At 42.3% G+C, this 22923-nt stretch overlaps 1 protein-coding gene across 1 annotated transcript in view; it reads right to left on the bottom strand.

Moving 5' to 3' along the window:
- Positions 1–7614: 7614 nt before the first annotated feature.
- The window catches only part of poc1a (POC1 centriolar protein A), a 37550-nt gene continuing 22241 nt past the window's right edge, over positions 7615–22923 (bottom strand). The window contains exons 9-10 of the mRNA XM_071922179.2: positions 17987–18265; positions 7615–8977 (exon numbers count right to left, since the gene is read on the bottom strand). Of these exons, the coding sequence (XP_071778280.2) occupies positions 8867–8977; positions 17987–18265 (390 nt within the window). The 3' untranslated portion in view covers positions 7615–8866. The remainder of the gene's footprint in view (positions 8978–17986; positions 18266–22923) is intronic.

The following is a 22923-nucleotide window of genomic DNA, read 5'->3' as shown; positions in this document are numbered from 1 at the left end:
CACGCACACGCAAACACACACACAAACACAAACTTAGGCCTCTTGTGTTTCCACTCCTTCCATGGACAATAACAGGCTCTCTTACAGAGTGCATAGCCACTCAATGTGTGTGTGTGTGTGTGTGTGTGTTCGCGTGCGCAAATCGCTCTCCGCCAGTAAACAAAACTATCATCACTAATTTCTAAACTTTGGTGACTGAGGACTGCCGTTGCACTCCGTATAAAGCTTCATCAGTGAGAAACAGCGGGGGGTTTGGTGGAGGAATTTAATGAGGTGGATATGCAGGAAGGTAACCTGCTGCTTTCCCTCAAAATGTATAGACACCAAGTGGGAAGCATTCCATAATAAATTACATAACAAACACTAGGATCCCATTCACCACCAAATGGAGCCCTGGTTAGACACATTATGGCATTATAGAACAGGATAAACATTAAGATGAATGCTCCAGCATCTGAACTTCTTAAAACACAATGGATTATGCGCTCCTACAAAAGAAACTCAAACAGAAATATAGGGTATGGCCCTATCCACCATTTTGAATCTACTTGTCAATACATGCATCAAACGCCTTTAAGCTTATCGCACAGAGCCTTTCAGATTGCCTGCGTTAAACATATTTCTTATTTCACAAAAGCTTTAGTCTCAGAACATTTCTCTCACCCATATCAATACTCCTGAAGGTTTTAAACAGGGTTTTACTGTACTCATTTAAAAGGAATATCAAGAAAAACCATATCACCAATTCAAACAGAAATAGCATAATACTCAATATGATCATATCCACAGTTGACAGAGAGAACGATCCCTCACAGATGGAAAAGAAAAAAACCCTCTTCTGCCAGATGGAAGAGCCCTTAACTCCATCCTCCAGCTACTCCAGAATGGTAATGTAATTTTCTGAAGGATGGAGATGAGATGAGCACAGAGTCCCATCGTCCCTTTCATGACTCCAAACCTGGAACTGAGCTCCCCCGCCAGTATGAAGTGCCGTTTCTTTGAATGAAACGGCACATACCTAAAATACTCCACAAATCGATGCAGAACTACAAAAAAAAAAAAAGAAGTATAAAGATAGATCTTGTCTTGGGAAGCCTTTTTTGAGGGGGGAATTTTGTCTTAACTGGTGTTTAAGGAAATAGAGCAGAGGACTAGGAGCATTCTGTGATATTTCTGCATTTCTGGCTGTACAATGCTTTCCTCCAAAGTGAAACTCCATTCTGAAAAACGACTCACATATGACACTCGTGTGATCTCAGACTGTCAGATCTAATGAATAGCTGTGGGGGGGGGGGGGGGGGGGGGGGGAGCCCCTGCTCTACTGAGGGACTAATCTGATTTTGTGGACTCATCTGAGCTTTTTCTTTTTTTTTACCCATGAGCTGCATTAAATAGTAGATCATTTCTGAACCAGAAAATGTGCCCATGTCCCTGGAAAATCACCCTGGGTAGTATCCAGTGTTCAGAAAAAGTGTCCCGTTCATTGTCAGTGGAGCAGTTCCAGAGCTTTTCTCACTGATTAGAGTCTTGGTGTACTTGATTCTGGCTTTTGGAGAGACTTCAAGTTCATGTTTTCACATTACTAACTGTACTTGTTTATAAGTACAACACAGCAATTCTGACTTGGCTGGATTTGTAGTGCTTTTGGCCTGAGAAAAGTGTGTTACGAGTACAATTCATTTTTCCGCTAATCCTTATTATCCTAACTTTTGGGTCCATGTACAGCACCGTAGGGATATAATTATGTAATTTCGCTCTCTTCTTCCTATACTTTCAGAAAAAAAGGCTCACTTTAGAAAAAGGGGAATCTACCAACTTGGCAATAAGCGCTGCTTTTTTGTGCTATGTTTCAGTCTGTGGTCTCTTTAAGGCAGACTGTGGTTTAAACCCACTCACCTCAGTGATGGAGCGAGGTGGCCACCCCTCTCCCACGCTAACGCTGGCATTTCCTCTGCCGCTTCCTTTGCCCCCAAACACGCAGGTCGCCAACACATAAAAGCAGGCCTGGAAAACGGATCAGCGAATTCCTCCTGTTCAGATCCACTCACCTCTGTTCTTTGTGTTTCATAACTATCCATGTATCAGTTAGACATACGGTTAATGAGAGTGATAAAATGGTTTACTGGTAAAAAAGTACTTTAATTGAGGTTTTTAGGAAATAGCACCATATATACAATACAGTGACTGATTTGCTCAAATTTCTAAAAGGGAGCTGGTGGGGAGGCAAAGCCATGTGTTCTCTGAAATTTCCCAAAATAAAACGGAGGCTGGTCATAATTTGTGCTAATAAGTTTATTTTTAACCAGACATGATGATTAACAACACTTTTACAGCAATGACCTGGGGGAGTGAGGGTACACGCACACACACACACACACACACACACACACACACACACACACACGAGCCTCCCAGTACTACAGTCCAATATTTCATGATTCAATGATTCAATAGTTTCAGAAACTTCACTGAAGCAGTTGGGGTTTAAGTGCATTGCTCCACAACACTAGTTGTTAAAGGTCGTTCATGTCCCGTTCCCAACAAGCAAATGGCACATGTCCCCAAAGGACTAGAGCGGGCTAAGGTGCTGGATGGGTGCTTCACCTCGGACAAATGCCACAAAATAAAATCGATGGCTCTCACAAAGATGAATGCCTTGAGACGGCCTCGACAACTGAGACGAGATGCGAGCCCGAGCCGGCGGAGCGCGCGGCACTTCACAGACAAAACAGCAACCAGTGTTAGCGCTGCTGTCTTCAATGGAAGTGTGTGAGCATGTTGGCTGCTATGAATATTTCAGGAATCCCAGAGATGGCATAAGTTTGTGTGTGTGTGTGTGTGTGTGTGTGTGTGTGTGTGAGCTGAATAGAAGTGCAGAGCTGAGAACACGTGCTTACGGTGTGAACTCTGAGCAGTCTCTGAACCACAGAGAAGCCTCTCAGTTAAATGCATTATTAAAGAACAAACTAGAGAGAGCGAGAGACTGACTCACACAGAAACAGATAGATGGAGAGAGAGAGAGAGAGAGAGAGAGAGAGAGAGAGAGAGAGAGAAAGAGAGAGGATGAGAAAACAATCTTGAGAGACAGAGAGAGAAAGATGATGGAGAATGGATTTAAAGAGGAGCTGGGTGAGTGGCTCCAGAGTGATGAAACATCTGTAACTGGGAGCTTTCAGACATTCCCTTTTTGCACGCTCCCCCTTCACAGGAAAAGAGGTCAGAGGTCAGACCAGCGTCCCTGGAGCTGGTGGGGATTCAACGTCTTGCTCAGGGACACTTCAAGCAAGGCAGACACCAAGGCAGTCAACCGATTGAAGGACAGTTTCGCTATACTCACTACGCCATCCCGCCGCCCTTAAAGGTGTGGATATTGAGTCACTTTGTGATGACATCAGAGCTTACGCCAAAGAGTTGAGGGTAAAAATCCACCCTAAAACTGAGTCACCCATCCCAAGACACCCAGGACGCTGCCGCATTGTCCGCAAAGTCGATTTCTACAACCTTTGCCGTTTCTAGCTGTAGTTCGTGTTTAATAACAAACCACTAAACCAAAATCCCCCCCCCCAAAAATAACATTCATTCTGTTTAAGGGTGTTTTATTCTCTTAACACAACTTTATTTATGTCACTCGTGAGCTTTACCCTTCCTACTGTATCTAATCCACCTCTATAGCAAACACACTGTATCTAAGTAGGCAAGGCTTCATATTGTAAAAGCTATGAAGTGAGTCATAGTGTAGTAACTCACTCTGTCTCCATCTCTCTCTCTCACACACACACACACACACCTTCCGCCTCACCCCATTATATCACTCTGACATCTAAGAGGCAGGACCATAAAGAGGAATGGTGGTCAAAGGTGATCTAATGATGCGTTCTATCTCTTTGAAATAGTTTCACTCCCCCACCCCACCCCACCCCACCCCACCCCCCCACCCCACACCTCTCTTTCTCTTTCAGCTCACCCTGGTCTGGTCTTGTTGTGGTATATCAGCCCAAACATTAAAATACACCAATCTTTGTAGCGTACACAAACTGCTGATGTCATATCTATAACAGTAAAGCATCTGATTGCCATGACTTAAGTATTTCATCACCATATGTGCATGTGATCATGTATTAGTTTGGTTGGAAGACATACTTTCCGTCCTCATATATAATGGGTAAGACAGCTACCATTTAAAAGACATTTATTGCGGAACAGGCCATAATACGTTCTTTAACGGGACACAAATGCTGACTGTAGGTGTGTGTAAGATCTATGAGTCTCATGAATGAGTGTTCCCTACTTAAAAAGACTAACTTGGACCCCCTTTTTTCCAAAAGTCCCATTTTTTTTCTTGAAACCAAATTCAGCACATCCTATCTTTTTGAGCGCAAAAAACGAACTTATTGAAAGCTTATTTGCAACCACGATTCTATGCTACATTTTTGGTGAATAGTGCCTTTAATCCTGTGTGTGTGTGTGTGTGTGTGTGTGTGAGAGAGCAGTCCACCTTCAGAGACGCAGGTGGGGCTGAGGTGAGTAGGTGAGGAGGTGAGGCTCTGAGAAGGGGGGGGAGGGTGTTCACGACGTTATCATCAGGTTTGCTTTATGGGCTGGCCCTTTATAAAGCAGGCCATCAATTCTGAACACTCTTTTGAACTCTCAGCACACATTTATGAACACACCTTGAAGCGTGTGTGAGCTAGTTTTTACTTGTGTTACCTGAGCGCTGGTAGGCCGTTGCTCTATTGGTGTGTGATTTCCACATGACCTCGGAGCATTTAGGTTACACCAAATATACATAGTTTCATGTTCTATTGCGAGGATTTCCATCCTCGCTAACGCAGCTGATACTATTTAGTGAGTTTTGTCCTCAACCAAATCATAAATGTTTAAAGCACCAAAACCCCAGCTGAGCTGCAGATGTGAACAAAGAGGAATATTTTAGTCCTCTAAAATTAATCTCGATGTAGACTGATGATAGGGGGCAGCAGAAATTGCTTTTAAGATGAACTGTAGTTGCTTTTTCTGATTGTCAAACAGGCTAGTTGGTCAACAAGATTAAGATCTTTTTCTTTAACATACAGAATCGTTTTAAAAGAGAGGAAGAGAGAGAGAGAGAGAGAGAGAGAGAGAGAGAGAGAGAGAGAGAGAGAGAGAGAGAGAGAGAAAAAAACCACTCGCTCCCTCAAAACTCTGGGACTGAATGGAAAGATTTTTGGAGCAGAAACCGAAGCGTGGGCTGGAGCAGCAGAGCGCCAAACCTCAGCCACTGCCGACAAGTACAGCTTGGTCTGCTCCCCCTCGTCAAACACTGACCCAGCACCGACTGAGAGAGGGAGCAGAGGGGGAAGGAGTAGGAGGTGAGGAGGGGGAGGGGAGACACAAGAGGGGGGGGGGGGGGGAGGAGGTCTGAAACAGGAAATGAGGCACTGGGGAGTTCTGCCAAGTCCAGCAGTGGTCAGAGGAGACATGGAGGGACTGGGGCCCAAACAAGTTTCTCCTCTATTACCCCTCTCTCCTGCTTTGAACTGTTGACTGTTACACTGTCCCATCGCTGCCAAATCTTCCTGTAAATTCGCACACCTGTACACATTACTGTGTCATATTGTTCATGTGAATTTTGATTCATGAGACACTCATGTTCGGCTTTTATTGCTATATTGTATTTTTTTTCTATACATATCTTTATTTGTTCAATTGTGGCTGATGATACCCCGATTTCCCATATGTTATGTATGTATGTGGTTCTGTCTGTAATCACAGAAGGTGTCCGTCTCTTCAGTGTTGGTCTATTCCAGGAATTATTTAAACAGTCTCAGCCTGTATTGGTTAGATTTAGTGTAGTTCTGGGGTTCAGGCTCATCCAAATACACAAGTGCTCCTGTTTTGTGGGGACCCACCAGAAACTCTTGTACAACTCATTTTAGCCCCAACCTGCTGTTTCCAAAATACTGGTTTACTCTGCTCTATTGTGTCCTGGGGCTGGTTTGCCAAAAAATGTTCACAGTGTAAGTATTTTTTTTCTGTCTCTAGAACTCCTCATATTTCTTTCCTAGAACTACAAAATGTCCCATTGCGTCTCAGCTCATTAAGGACCGACCATAATGCAATGTAATGATCATCATTTCAGTCTTACGGTCACCAAAGACAAGTTGTAATACTAAGAGCAGTAAAACTTGTAGTACTAAGAATATGCTGCGGCAATGAAAGTTTTTGGGTAAACCGCCCGCTTTCTTCCATCTCGCAGCCGCTGTGAAACTATGTACGGCAGCACAGCCTCCACCTGCTGCAACGGGGCACACCAGTCCACCCGTCAGTGTGGCTGGATATCATTTCAATCTCATAAATCTGTAGGAATATAAAATAATGGTCAGGGAAACGAAAAGCCAAGAGGAGCAGGGGAGTACAAAGACCTGACACATTGAACCACTAAAACACTAAAACACACACACACACACAGGCAAGTGGTGGCAGCGACCACAGCACACCAGGAAAAACATATCCAGATGTGCGCTTCATCTCCAGGATCACCAACCCCCTCCTACACACACACACACACACACACACACACACACACACACACACACACACACACACACACAAAACTTGTGGGCCACACATGGGCTACATATTACAGAGGCTTGCTCTCCAACTTCTCTTCTTTTCCCTCCCCTTTCTTTCTTATACACACACACACACACACACACGTAGACACACACACACACACACACACACTCCGTCAGGCCTGGCAGTTATTGAGCCCACTCTTTCAGCCCCTCCTCTCCTCCACTAGTGCTCCTGGCAGGCAGTCTGGTTGAGGCCCACACTAAAGGGAGCCGTTTTCTCTGGCATGAGTATGAGTATGTGTGTGTGTGTGTGTGTGTGTGTGTGTCCTCGGGCCCCAGACAGGAAGGAAGAGAGTGGGCCCGGCAGCACAGCTCCAGAATTCCGGTTTTGTTTTTCTTCTTTTTCCATCAGTGCAGAGCCTGAGCTGGGTCTTAAAGAAACAGTTGTCAATATTTTCCCCCGTTAATGACGGCACACTGTTCTCCGAGTTAGTGTGACACCTAGAATATGACTCGGTATGATTCATTATTTTGATATGTAAATACATATTACCCCTTTGTTCAAGAGAAGTAAAATGAATGAATAGTTCCTATATGGCCCAGCTGAATTTGTTCCAAGAGAAATCACAGAATGTGTCTTAGAGTAGCCTTGGGCTCATTTTCATTGAAGCTTCTAAAAATAAAAGTACTGATCTAGGATCAGTAGTCAGGTTACGGGACCACATAAATTACTCGGGGGGGCGGAACGCAGGGATTTTGGGCACTAGCCCGGCAGGGATATCTAGCTGCCACCCCCATACTTTTGCAATAAATCCTGATTCAAATTCTGGCAAAGCAAGAACTGAAAATTACTAGCATGGGCTGTGGACGACATGCGGATCTTACCATCACTACTGAGGACAATACAGACAGGAAAGTCATGATTTCTCAAGAAACTACTCTGGAAACGGCCTCTTAAAAAGGAACCACAGTGAGATCATCAAATTGGCAATGACTATGAAAACACATTGTCAAAGAAGAGGAACCAGAATCCTTTCGTCAAACCATTAAAAGTCAGAGATAAGAGTGAAAAACATTTATTATAAAAGCACACAAGTAACTTACTGTTGAATATAAAAGTTTCAGATACATTAAAAATGTAAAGGAAGGAATATAAAAACTTTTTCAAACTAATTACAATCCGGCTTTCTGCACTCACAGTGTAGAAAATACCACTTAAAACCACTGAGAAAAGCACCGTTATTCAAACAAAAACTGTATCACCATACCAGTATGGACAGAGAGACACAATAAAGGCACTGTAGTGGATCTACTATAATGGCTTGGGTTAGCCATTTTGAAATCATCAGTCCTTTTAAAGATGACAGTAGATGAACAATTAAATTGAGAACGATTAAATATCTGTGGGCAATTAATTTAGTAAGGTCAGATTTCAAGTCAGTAATCAATGAAAAGGCTTCCTCTTTCAATGATTTGTCAAAACACTGAACAAGAAAAGCTTTTTTTTTTTTTTTTTTAATTTTTAAATGATTTCAATGAAATCTATTTCCTGGCCTGAATCCAACTAAACTGACCAGTTCACAGAAAAGCCATGGATAACGGACATTTAGGATGTGTTTGTGTTGAGACAATGCTTTTTGACGCAAAAGCACAGATGCTGATACCATCTTGCAAATGCGTGCACACACACACACACACAGGCAGAGAGAGAGAGAGACACAGACACACACACACACAGACAGACAAATACATAAACAAACAGAAATAGAAACATGCACCCACATGCACAGGCAAGTACAAAGGTCTCCTGCATATGTGCACACACTCAGGCAGGCAGGCAGGCACACACACACACACACACACACACACGCACACACACACACACACGGCAACTAGTGGCAGCGGGTCCTTACTCAGCAGAAAAGGGACTGCTCTCAGCACTATTCTGGAGGAACAACTTCTCCAATATTCCACTCTTTCACTTCTGATATCTCTTTGTAAAACAACAAGACACAATACATCAGCAGTAGTGCTCAGTGTGCATTGCAAATCCAATCAGTAAAACTGTTCAGTTCAACCCGCTGGTAAACGTGTGTGTATGTGTGTGTGTGTGATCACACATTTTGAGTGTTTTCTAAGAATGAAAAGCCAGTTCTACCCACTAGGGAGCAAGAACAGAGCAGAGTGTGTGTGTGTGTGTCTGTTTGTCTGTCTGTGTACATCCATGGTGTTAATGTGACACCCATATAAGCCCCATAGAGTGTCATATAAGCCCCATAGAGTGTCAACCTCTCTGTGGCGTCACCATCTCTTCAGGCCTGATCCCGGCTCTGGAGATGTAGACCGATCTCCATTTGGTTCTCCATGCATTCCTTCAGCTTGTCCTCTGTCAGCGTTAGCCGCTGCTCCAAGATAGCCACCGTCTGCATGGATGAAGAGAGGAGAGGAAGAGAGAGGGAAGATTGCGAGGCAAGAAGAGGAGTGGAGAGGAGAAGAGAGGAGAGAAGAGAGGAGGAAGACAAAGAGAGCGGAGATGAGTAAAGAGAGACATAAGAGCAAGAGAGAAGGGGGGGATGAAGGAGATGGATAAGAGAGAAAGAGCATGTTAGGGAAGGGCTGTACAGCATCAGCCTGACAGTAATGACTGTGTAATGGCTGTGTTTGTGTGTGAAAGAGAGTGTGTGTGCCCGTTTGAGACAGATGTTGTGCATGCAAGACAATCCAGCTGATTATCGTGGAGAAATCTGCTGCCTGAGCCGAAACACCAGAGTCTCTGTGTCTGGCACGCACGCCATCTCTCTCTCCCTCTCTCTCTCTCTCTCTCTCTCTCACACACACAGACACACTTGCATAAACACACTTACACACGCACACAGAGAGGATGCGAGAAAGACCCTTTCCTATGCAGGACAGGGATGTGTGGGTAGTGAGGCCACAGTGCGACACACTTTTCCTCTCCAGCAACCCCCAGCAGTGACAACATTTGCTCTGTGTGTCTGTTTGTGTGTGTTGCATTGTGTCCATAACCTACAGTATGTAAATGCACAGAAAAGGTATACCTTTTTAAAATCAACAATAATTCAAATGCTCATTTGGTTCGAACACTTTAGACGGCTGTCATAGAATTTTCAAGGTGTATTCAGGTTATTCAATATCTTACCGGCTTCTTGTTTTTTTCTTTTAGAAAAATAATACATGAAAAAAAAAAGACGAGACGAGAGTCACACGCACGAGAGAGAGAAAAAAACAAACATCAAGCACCTTTTCTTTTCTGAATCCATTCAGGAAGAGAAAAAGAAATGTGGCGCTGAGTGTCAGAAGGCATTTAAGACTTATGGGCACGACATGCTTGAACGCAGGAATGCTTCCTGGAAAAGCAAATCAGAAATGCTACTTGACCTTTAAGCGAGAGCTGTATATAGAGCCATTCACTCTGTTCTGATGATGGCAAACTGACTGAGTTCTGGGAAGCAGCGTTAGAAAGCTGATGGTAATTTGGGTGAAGCAGAGTCTTCTACTGAGAGGAGTCACGCCACTGGAATCACTGAAGTGCCAACAGTTGCAACCAGTGCATCCCCACGGTATATTCAGTGAGCTAATGTTGCCTGGTGACAAATATAATCACAGCTAGTAAGCAGTTTTGGATATTATTGCTTAGCAACAAAATTTAGTTCAAGGAAGGAACAATTAAGCAAGGCAACAGTAAACATGTCTTCCCCCACAAATGATGCAGTCTCCCAATGGGCCAATCAGTAACAAATGTCACCTTGTCTCGACCTGTAATTGTAGGGCCTCTGTTGGACCAATCAGTGCAATTTTGAAAATGTCAGAAAGCAGTGGCGAGATGCATCATTTCCCAAAGTCCAAGTCAAAATCTGATCAGTGGTGTCTGATATATTGCATGGGTCACATGAAGAAATGCATTAGTGCACCCCTGGGGATAATCAATAATTTTGAAAAGATGATGCAGCATTCCCCCAAGTTTTGTCAAAATCCAATCAGTGACGTCTGAGATGTGACGGATGGACGGACGGGCAGATGGACAATCAAACTCCACTCCCAGTTTCATTCATAACTAGTCAGCTTTCACATAAGTGGAAATCATTTAATTGAAAAATCAATTCTTGGGTCACTTCATTAATGGAAGAGGCTGTTTCAGGTGAAGAGCTTGATTAGAGGCTGCCTGTCTTTTATTCATTAAATTGCTCTGAGTAGCTTTGCGGTTGGGAGGGGGTGGAAAATTATAGATGCCATACAAAGGAGAGAACTCTCTAAGAAAATGGGAAAATGGGCCTAAAAAGGTAATTTTTTGTCACTGGGGAAGAATCCAGATGAAGATGGTCCTACTGATGTGCTGAAAAGGGCATTTTAACATCAACTGAACCATTTTTTCTTGGAAAACAAGAAAATGAAACATCTGCATTTGCTCCCTGGAGCCTTATGGTCACTCTTGTTGACAAGAGGCACAAAACACATCTGAAACTGGTAACAGGTAACAGAAGGTAACAGAATTCATACCAAAATGTCTGAGGGTATCAAGTTAGCTCAGTCAAATATAGAACATTCTGTATTGATGGAAGTGAATCCAGGTCACTGTGTACACCTTTGCATTTTTCATAAAAGAACATATATCTTGCATAAATAATCATTCTCATGGGAAACAATAATACTCTATGGCTTATAAATAATGGTGTACGTCCGTGGGTGTGTGTGTCTGTGTGTATAAATGGACCTCTGTTAGTAGAGAGCATTGAAGGGTCAGTGTGTTCTACATCAGACGTCACAGAAAACATGATACCAGCTATTCATCCTCACAGTGCCATCTTTAGATCGGTCTGGGGAGCAGAAAATCAATTGTGGAGGAATCCTTTAAATCTCAGGCAAAGACGATATGTGTGTTTTATTGAATTTCATACATGCAGGCAGTGAGGGTGTCTGATATACAGCAAGAACCCTGAGGATACCGTGTCCAGGGCAAACAGGCTTTGATCATGCGCTGAATGACAGACATGTCAAACACACAGCGTGGAGACCTTTGGATCCTGGATCCTTTACATTTTGTGTTACGGTTTGCACTACATGGTACGCTCCCCCCCCCCCCCCCCGAACTTCTCTCTTACATGATCATTCTGTGGTCACATGTATATTATCAGGGCGCCATGGCCCTGACCCTCACACTCAGAGAGACGTGTGAGAGCAAGAGATAAAGCAAGAGAGAGAAGGCGAGAGAGTAAAAGAGAGACGAGAGTGAGAAAGCAAGTAATTGAGAGAGAGAGAGAGAGAGAAAGAGAAAGAGAAAGAGAGAGAAAGAGGCTAGGAGAGAAGGCACGACATACACCAGGTTGTAAGGTTGTAAGCCACATTCAAACCCACCAACAACCACGTGCCATGTGCTGCAGTCTGCAACACAGGCAGGACGATCCAGCAGTGATTAGTAATTGGCTGTTGTGGCCCTAAGGTGACCCCATAGTGCCAAACAGACACACACACACAACCAGGCATGAATATAAATTATGCAAACACATAATCATGAAGGGACTGGCAAAGGTTATCATGTCCCTTAGATAACCCCATATAGCGCAACACACACAGCACACACAAACGTGCTCCACGATGTGTAGGCGAGCGGTGTTTTCTTCTGGGTCATCAAACCAGATAACATCTACTGCTATTTCATGCTGCAGGGGAGAGAAAGGGCTTGTATTTCCTCTTTCTCCCCCCTCCCTCTCCCTGTCTCTGTTTTCTAGATCAATACTACCCTGTTTATCTTGCCAACTTGATATGGGTACCCAGTCCTCCTCCTAGCTATTGGTGTATGTGTGTGTGTCTCTGCATGCGTGCGTGTGTGTGTGTGTGTGTGTGTGTCCCCAGGCAGAGGGAACGTTATACGGGCCTATAGTTTTCATCTGGAGTAGAAACCAAATCTTTATATGCTCCTAAAAATAGAACTAGCTGTTTTTTTCCTCTCCAGAACACATTATACTCTCCATCGCCCTGAGCATTACTGGCCTATGGTACAAACTCTGATAGCTGTGGTATGACTTGCGCTACGACAGTCTGAAAGTCAAACAAAGACAAACTGGCGCTGGTGATGGTTGGTATAGTTAATTATTCATTTTTCAAAAATGAGTTATTGACGGGAGTTATCATATACGCCAATTTTCAACTGCAATGCGTCTACAACAAACCAAACCAAGAATGACAGACTGGTGCTAGTGATGGAGTAAACTCATTATGGCGCTAGAGTTTGGTTGGTACAGTTTATTACTCATTTTTAATTCAACTCCAAAGTGAATTATTGATGTGAGTTATCATGTAAGCCAATATTCAACTGCTTGTGTCTACAACAAAGAACAAAAAACGACAGACTGGTGCTAGTGATAAAGTAAAGTGGTTGCATTGCTAGAATTTGGTTGGTACAATTTAGTACTCACTTTCGTTGTTAAGGTGATTTATCACATAAGAAATACAATCCCTATCACATGGAGCCCCAGAATTAAACCACAATAACTTGAGAAGAATGCCAAGCAGAAAACCAATACAAAGTCAAATATTAGCTATTATCTGACGATAAACCTGGTGATCTGCATTCTGTTGACCAGGTTACCAAGTTCACTCCATGAGGGGAGAAATAGAGCGTAAAAGACTAATTTGTTTCCATGTGAAATTATATAAAATCATATAGCACATCTATCTCTTTCTCTGCTACTGATGGAAAGTTATTGGTCATTAGATCCCTAGATTAGCCTATACGTTAGTCTTAATACCTAAGGTAGAAAAGCCCCCTTTTAGGACTTTCAAAAAATTGTTATGCTGTTGTTCTTGTTTTTACAAATTTAATACAGGCTAAAAGTGTCTCATTAGCATTTGTCTGCAACATTAGTGGAGGCTCAGTGGCAACAGAAGCAAGTTAGTTGGGAGGCACATATCTTGAAATTGGTTTCAAATCCTTTCACATTGTTCTGTTAGCGATTCCTTCTATAACTACAGCTCAGAGAAATACATGAAATGGCCTGGGTGCAATTTTCAGAGAAATGGTTTTATTCGCCATGAGCATTGCTGAAAAAAATACTAATAGGAAGCTGCTTCCAATTCCTCAAAATCAGAAACACCGCTGTGAAAACTTTTAAATTCTTCAAAAGGGCGATTGGTTAGCGAGAGGTTTACTGGCTTCTAAAAATCCAGAACCTTCACTTTGAATCACAGAAATTGGTTTAATCTCTATGGAGGAACTGTCATGAGTGACACCTTATTTTTACATACAAAAGAACATTTTATTTTCACTTTCTCCAAATGTTACTTGAAGCTAAAGTTATAGCTGCTCCATATCTATTCATTGAACTGGTCCATATCTATCCAGGCTATGCTTAGATCACACAAACACACACACACACACACACAGTCTTACTTAAGTCACTTTTGGGGTATTTACATAGACTTACATTCATTTCCTGGAGACTTACCCTTACCCTAACCTTAACCTAACCACTGACCCAAAAATCAGCTTTTTACCAATTGGGGACACGGCTTTTGTCCCCAATTGCACAAGCCGTCCCCAATCAACTGGTCTTAAGTCTGGTGTGTGTCCCTGAAAGTGACTTAAGTCACACACACACACACACACACACACACACAGGTTAAACAGGCAAAGGCTGTCCTCTGGCAGGGTGCTCTGGTAGTTTCGGGGAATTACAGAGTGGGTTGGTTGTGCACATGGTTGTGCGTTCTGCTCCGGCGACCGAGAGACACTCACAAACATTTCAAAAGATCAAGTGTTAAAACAGTTTCTGTTTCAATTTTTTTTTTTCAATGAGTCACATCAGAGAAGGTTCACAAAATCTGCCAAAATCTGGTAAACTATAGACTCATCGGCTACTGCCATGTCATAGCATGGACGAGACTCACGAATGAGAGAGAGAGAGAGAGAGAGAGAGGGAGAGAGAGAGAAAGAGGAGAGATGATTCATAATTACGAGAGAACGAGCGAGACAAACAGAGAGACAGCAGGAGAGATACTTCATAATTAAGAGAGAGAGAATACAAAAGAAGGGAGTAAGCATGGGTACTATAGGCCTAGTGTGAGAGGACGTGTAAGAGAGATGAATTATAAGTGAGAGAGAGAGAGAAAGGAGGGGGGTGTAGGGCTGGGGGGGGGGGGGGGGGACAAGTGAAAAGCAGCTAACACAGCAAACTGTGGCTTTGGAAGCTTCAGTCTAATGTTGAATAATTCATCTCTTCCCTCTAAGCCTCTTGGACTATTAGAGTTACAAAGAGCTGTAATAGTGAAAAATAATACGAGGAGAAAAAGACTTATAAAAGAACAGGAATATAGTGCAGGAATAAACAATGTCGCTTTGTCAGCCCAACCTCTGGAGGCTGGGCGACGGTAATGTAAGTCTCCGTCTTAGCCAGAATTTAACAGAAATGAGAACATGTGCGTTACTTTTTTCTAGTCACAGCTTATCGTGGAATGTGAAATATTGATAGACTTGTTTCTGGGTATGACTGCGTTTCGGAAGTAAACTGCAACAAAAATGGGTTGAGCCCGTCTCAAAAATACTTATGGTGGGCTGTATTTAACATGCCTTGTGTGCAGAGTCTGTATTTTGGGAATAATGTGCATCATGAGCTACATTGTGCTTTGTAAACTAAATCAAGCGCGCCGCAAGTATTTCAGAGTTTGTCTTTGAGAGGGGGCCTTTACTTTGTGGAACCATTTTCGTTCTACACAAACCACTGTTTCTTGGGCATTATGTTGCAAACTATTCAAATTTCCAGCGGTTTAAATGAGTTTTTAAATGTTGTGTTTTCCACAACATGATGTACGTAGATGTTGGTGCCACGTCTAACTTCTAGCAGAGGCATGGATTCCCCTGGGTTCTGTAGGACCCAGTTGCCAGTGGGGTGGGTCTTATGTGAGCATCAGGACTGAAGTTCAAACAACTTTCATGGGCAAGAATAAAGCTATTGGAAACCATTCTGCATTTTTCATGACAAGTATTGCTGTAGGTGGTCAGAAAAGGCATTTAGTGAGGGGCTGGCCAAAATTTAATCTGCAAAGAAAACACTGCAGAGACCTGACCATGATTTCCTACAAATCTCATCTCAGCATCTCAGTCCATTGACTTACTCTAGAAGAGATGACCCTGGTTTTCCAGCACTGATCGCAAGAATAAAACCAGAGGCAGGCAGTCCATTTGACCTCTGAAGAATAAAAAAAAAAACGGGAATGCAGTGAGGACTTGGGGTTTAGGGGGGTTGAAGGGGAGAGGTTGGCACCACCCCCCTGGGAGGGGTTAGCTAGCCGCCTGGCTGCCCTGGGCCAATATTAAACGCTCCCATATGCTGAACTGCAGCTTAATCGAGAGAGATCGAGAGGGGAAGAGAGAGAGAGAGAGAGAGAGAGAGAGAGAGAGAGAGAGAGAGAGAGAGAGAGAGAGAGAGAGAGAGAGAGAGCAAGAGCGACAGAGGGAGATGCAGTTTGACAGAAACACAAACATTCAAGCAGTGTGTGTGTGCTTGTGTGTGTATGTGCATGCCCATTAAACATTTAGACCTACTACCAGGCAGTGAGTGAGGCAGAGTGCTACCGGTGCTTATGTATGAATGATGTCTTTTCCTAAGGGTACATTCACAACCTCCAGAAACCCCCACCTGCCGCTTCCACACACACACACACACACACACACACACACACACACACACACACACACACACACACCTCCCTTCTTTCCCTCTTTCAAACTCTTTCCTCCCTGTGCTCCCTCTCTCTCCTCCTTCCCACTCTGCCCCCTCCCATCTCTTTGTCCTCCTCTCCTGTTGCTGCTTACTTCTTCTCCTCTTTTACCTTTTCCTCCTCACCTTCTTCTTCATCTCTAACAAAAATTTAAAAAAGTGTTATATCAAGTGTGCTTGATATATTTATAATCAAAATTAATGTAAAACATACTCTGCCAAATGGATTACCCGGCTAGATTTAATGCATAATCTGGCGGCTTCTTGTAGGCCAGCATTTTACAGTAGTCTCCTGTTTATCTAATCTAAAGCGTTACCTATCATCAAATATATATAAATCCACCAACAAGGCCGCCATGTTTGTCAACAATACAACCTTTCACCCTGTCACTGATTGGCCAGCTGCGGCGGTTACTGCAGCAGCAAGAGGCACAAATCAAACCTTTAAATCAAGCACTTTCAAGGCCGTCCATTCATTTTTACTGGTTAAGGGTCAGCTAAATGCATAAACTGCAATTCTTTCAGTTTAACTGAAATTTCTTTCAGTTTTCCCACATTTGGTGTGTCAAATGTGAGGCAAAAAACTATTCAATTCAATTCTATAACGGTTACTCTACAGGTCTCTCAGTTGCACCTTTACTGACTACATCTATGAAGCTACACAAAAGTACACAAAGAGGTACACAAAAGAAGAACATAAATTGATAAGAAGCAGAACTCTAGCTCTTTACTGGTTGCCGTTCCCTTCTGTTTTTGTTCAAGGACCTATTTTTAGGCCTGATTCTGCAGGCTCTGGTTTGGTCTGGCTTCAGACTGTGTCTGGCCTTAACCAAGCCGCTGGAGCACTCACACAGAGACCACAGTCGAACCAAACTCAGCCAGTATGCTATGTGTGAGCGTGTTTTCTCTTGTCCTCATAAGAAAAGAGAGATGAGGAAAATAATCCAAAATGAACACAGTTTTTCTGTCCTTCCTGTGAGAAGTACCTATTTTAGGGTTAGGCTTAAGCATTTGGTGGCTAAGGTAAGGTAAAGTTAAGGTAAGTTGTTGAGTCAACGAAATATACACACTAGTGTCATTGTACAAATGTGTTTTGCATAAATGTTTATGTGTGCATGTTATAAAATGTTGGGTAAAAGTAAATGATTTGGTGATAAGATGAGAAAAATAATATTAGAATTTCAACATAAAGAAAAATGACGGTAGCATATGTAGTAATGTGGTAAAAACTGATGCATCCTAAGCGGCCTGTCCTGCCTGTATGCCTGCTATTTAGAAAATGAGGCAGTACTTACATAACAATTCAGACACATTTTTTTACTGGACTGTTATAAAACAGAAAAAAGGAAAGAGCCTGCACAAGGAAATAGCACAAAGGCTCTTTATCAGGTCAAACATGAAGAGCCTTTGTGCTCGAAACGTTGTCTATTAAAGTTGTGTTGGAGCAGGATCTTTCCTTTTTCTGTGAGTTTTCCTTAGCACCTACAAAGTGAGGTGCGTGTTTTTCTTCTAGTTATCATCTGTTATAAAACAGAAACATAAGGGGAAAAAAAAATATGTTTGCATGCAAGACAATCGCATGAAGAAATATAAATGCTCCTTCATATGAGAACAAGTTGGGCACTGTTTGGGTACGTGGCGCGGCCGAAGCACAGTGCATGCGATCTGTCGTGGAAGATTCCCACATCTTCTGCTTACCTGAGTGAGAATATCCAGCTGACCTATGATGTGCTCCAGGGTGCTGGCTAGAGCAGGCGGCACCCCTCCATCTGAGGCCTGGGTCTGGGCCTGAGGGTGGGGTGTATGCTGCGGCAAACCCTGGGTCTGCGTCTGCTGGGTGGAGGAGGAACGGGTGCTGGGGTCTCTAGAGGCGTGGGACTGGGACGCCCTACTGCGGCTGCCACTGCGACTACGGACCTGAGTATGGGAAGCGGTTTGGGAGTCCTGTCCGTTACAAAGCTCGGCTGGGTCGGAGGTCTAGAGACAGAGAGGACAGAGGGGGAGATGTTCAAAACTCAGCTGATTTCACATACAATATGGTAATTATAAGATAGGAGACCCCTATTGCAGAGGGGTTTGTCATCACCGCATAGTGCTGTACATATTTTAGTGTATACTTTGTTCTCTCCTCTGTGACTGATTGTATTTTGATTTTATACATTGTTTCTTCCACTGTATTTTATATACTATTGTATGTTGTTGGTCTGCAAATTTTATGTTAATCTTAATACTACCTTCTTGGTACCCGTCGTGCTTTAGTGCTGCTGTGGCCATTTCAAATCTATTCCTTCGAAAATGTTGTAATGTAGAACAGAACAGACTTACTTTAACAAAAAAGTTTAAGTATTTTAACAACTTGTGTCTCTAAAACCAAGACCATTCCTAGCACACTAACAAAAGAGAACACAATTTGACTTGTCACATATTTTCACACACAAAAATGTTAAAGTGTACTTGCTGTTGTGCAACCAGCTAGCAGCAAATATGAAATCTACAATGGCTACGCCTGCATGAACTCTGGAGTCTAAAATGGTAAACAGTGGACTCTCTCTCACATGCGCGCGCACACACACACACAATCACCCGTCTGCCTGTGCTGTGATTAATTCAGTGAGACATAAACACATGAAGGTCTGTGATCACATCTCTCCATCTCTCCATCACCATTTCTACATGACTAAAAACAGTGTGTGTGTGTGTCCATCGGTTTCTCCGTCTTTCTGTCTGTCTATGAGGACCACTGTCTGGTTGTAATCATATGTATGTGCGAACATATGCATCTGTTCCAAGACAACCTCTCTTCTCCTTCTCAGCCAGGGAGACGACTGCTTTACTCATCACCACCCTACAGGAAACATCTATTCACACCCAGCTAAACATGTTTAAGACTGCAGTGTCAAACTGTGCTGATCTTCACTGCAGCCGGATCAGCTGAGCTGTCTGCTGTCGCCTGGTTCTACATATTTGCCACAGACAGGAGTGATTCAAACTGCCACAATAAACAGGGCAGGGTTTCCCTACAGCAATCTACAAAGAGTTGAGGTGTTTATTGATAGGCTTCCTTGACTGTTTTTCTGTCCTCCCAAGACACTTTTGACATAGAATGATTCCCAACAAAAGAACATTAAGGAGGGAGAACATAATAAGTTCTTATGGCTTTCATAACCTCTACTGTGGTTCTACTGTGTGAGTAAGTATCCTATTGTTCGATGACTGAAATTGATATATAAAATTATCAACTAAATAATAATGTCAACAACTGAAGAAAGTAGCCTTAAACCAGTGTAAAGTTTGAAATGCAAGGCTACATATTGGCCTGTAAAATCACTAGCATTGGTTAGTGACTTAGTCCAGCATGTAAAGGGCTCAACGTATAATAAAGGCAACATGCTTGATCTTGCATTATCTAAGGGTATTGATATTGAACAATTATCTATTTTCAATGTCTCTATTTCTGATGATTTCTGTGTTTTTTTTTTTCCAGCCTGAGATCTGTACCTCTAGCATTACTGAACATTTAGTTAAGAAACGGCATATAGATGCTTCTACAGCTGTCGATTTTTCAGCTCCGATGAGTTCTGTGTCTCTCTCAGTCAACAACCATTCAGTTCATGATGCAGTGGATATTTTTAATGATAAGCTTAGAGAATCTCTTGACACTGTTGCTCCATTAAAAGCTAAAAAGTTGTACTGTACATCTGTGCCATGGAAAAACAATTATACTTGTCAACTCAAAAGAATGTGCAGGAAAGGCAGAGTGCAGATGGAAAAATCTAAATTAACTGTACATTACAGTATCCTCAGTCGAAATTACAAAATTTAATCAGGCTGTATGAAAGGAGAGACAAACTCATTTCTCTGACATTATCAAAAACAAGCAAAATCCTAGGATACTGTTCTCTACTATTGATACATTATTTAACCCAGGCTTAACCCAAGCCAAAACATTTCTAACCAGGCCACCACCTCCTGTGAAGATTTTGCTATACTTTTTAATAAAAAAAAAAAAAAGTATAATAAGATCTGGCATTGGAAGCATGTTCGAGGATACAGCACTGGACCTTCCATTAGATTCCCCCTCAGCTAATCGCTAATTAAATGGCTTTGAACAAATAAATGCAGGTGTGCTGCGTAAAATTGTCAACTGAATTAAATCATCAACTTGCTTACTTGACCCCATTCCCACTAGACTCTTTAAGGATACTTTTGATAGTCTTCCTTTTAATACTCTTAACATTATTAATTCCTCTTTAATGTCTGGTATTGTTTCCTAATGCTTTTAAGTTTGCAATACTTAAATCTTTGTTAAAGAAGTCTAATCTTGACAGTAATGTGCTTAACAATTTCCACCCTATCTCTAATTTACCTTTTTTTTTTTTAGGTAAAGTGGTATTTCATGAAATTAATGACTACTTTAAAGAAAATGACATCTTACATAAATTATGGTTTCAGGGCAAACCATAGCAGAGAAATTACCTTAGACCAACTGTAGATGCTGTTAATGTCTTAATTCTTATTTATTTAGACCTTAATGCCGCATTTGACATTATCATTCATAGAATTCTTATTCACCGTTTGGAAAAGTGGGTCAGCCTCTCTGGTACCGTCAGTGACTGGTTTCACTCATTTGTCTGCGGGAGAAAGTTTTCTGTACTTTTAAATGGCCATAAATCTGAGTATGTTGATATACATTTTGGAGCTCCACAAGGCAGAATCATGGGGTCCCTTCTATTCTCCTTGTACAATGTTTTTCATCAGCATAGAGTGACCTTTCATTGTTACGCTGATGACAGACAGTACAATATAGGACAGACACCAGGAAAAACACAAGACACACAAAAGCAGATTTTAGCAAGACATCAGGCTACTTAGCTTAATCTACCTGGCACCACCAGCCTTAGATCCTAAAAAGCATACAAGGGAAAACTTGTCTTATTGTTCCTTTTGCCTTTTAATCTTAATATTTTAACTTTAATTTTAACTGTAATTGGTTACTATTTTACTTATCTCTTGATTTTACTAATTTGTTCCTGCTTTATACTTCTATTTATCTTACATGTGTATTTATTTTATTCACCGTTATATAATTTAACTTGCTGACTGTCAAGTACTTTGAGCTGCAATTCTATACAAATAAATGTATTATTAGTTATTTATATTTAAGTGTAAAGCATATTCTTATCAATCACTTTAGTTACAGAGCTCAACACCATAATTAACTTCTAAACTCTTAAGCCTGAAAAATAACTAAAGCACACCCTTTGTACGTCTCCTTATTTTATCATTTTAAAGAAATTTTTGATAGTATGGCGCTTCATTCCTTTGCAGTGTAATCTACCACTCTACTCTTCTGTTGGTGACTGTACTGAGAGGCGGGGGGAGAAAGAAAAAAAGAATGAATGTCAGGATGAGAGAGAGGGAGAGCGAGAGAGCGAGAGCGAGAGGGCGAGAGAGAGAGAAATGGGGGTGGGGGGGTAACAATAGACTAGTTTTGCTGAGCCAACACACTCCACCAAGACTGGATTAACTCTTGTTGAGTGTATGACTTATAGCTTCGTATTAAAACAGCTGCTTAAACACACACAGACACACAGACATACACAGGCACACATGTGCACACACAGACACACGCAGAGACCAAGCATAGGTCCCCAGAGATACACACACATGCTAATACAGAAAAGCAGAGGCAAACATGGATGTAGACATGCACATGCACCTGGGTGCGCGCCCACACACACACACACACACACACACACACACACACACACACACACACACACACACACACACAGTTACCACCCTCCTGATGAATCACCTGGAGTGGAAAAACCAACAGTGGAAAATTTCCTGAGGCCCAAATGAAACTCTTAGTCTGACACAGCCAGCCATCAATACACCCTGCAAGCTGCATACAAAACCATTCATCACACCACACACACAGAATAGGTCCCCAGCTTGTCTGAATCTGTCTTTCTCTCCTCCGAGCACAGTTGTGCATGTGTGTAAAGGAGTGAATGAGTAAGAGGTGAGGGGAGTGATAAAGTGAGGCAAAGTGAGACATACACACATAGAGAGATGGAGAGAGAAGTGTGGAACTCTCATGGCTTCTCTCTGTCTTAATAAGATGATGTACATGTAAAATGGCCAAATCTACTGAGGATGAGAGCAATTGAATGATTCAAGTGATACATGGCACTTGACTTGAGACACAAGACGATTTGACTGATCTTGGCTTGGAAGCATTTGAGCACAAAAACGACCCCTTTCTATGCATATGAGGCTCATTACAGGGTGCGACCAATTCACAAAGATCATCGCTAATCGCGGCTCGCGATTAAGGTGAAATTGTTAAGATCTTCCGAAAGCTGGCGGTAATGGAAGTTTAAAAGGGATGTGATGCGTACACTTTCCAATCACTATGGCAACTGTGACTGTAGCCAGGCGAAGGCGTCACCAACATCCCAGACGCGCAATTCTGAAGGAGAATTTCATTTTCAGTTAACTGAGCCCGTTATAGGTTGCGAACTTATACAATTATTGACTTACTTGATGTGGTCCAGGACGAGATTGCGCCTGCCACTCAAAGATCTCACGCAATATCTGCCATTTTTATTGCTGTCAACACTTCAGGT

This window comes from Centroberyx gerrardi, chromosome 5, assembly GCF_048128805.1.
Source record: "Centroberyx gerrardi isolate f3 chromosome 5, fCenGer3.hap1.cur.20231027, whole genome shotgun sequence".
Taxonomy (NCBI): domain Eukaryota; kingdom Metazoa; phylum Chordata; class Actinopteri; order Beryciformes; family Berycidae; genus Centroberyx; species Centroberyx gerrardi.
Note: the sequence above shows the minus strand (reverse complement) of the source record. Positions and strands in the feature narration are given on the sequence as shown.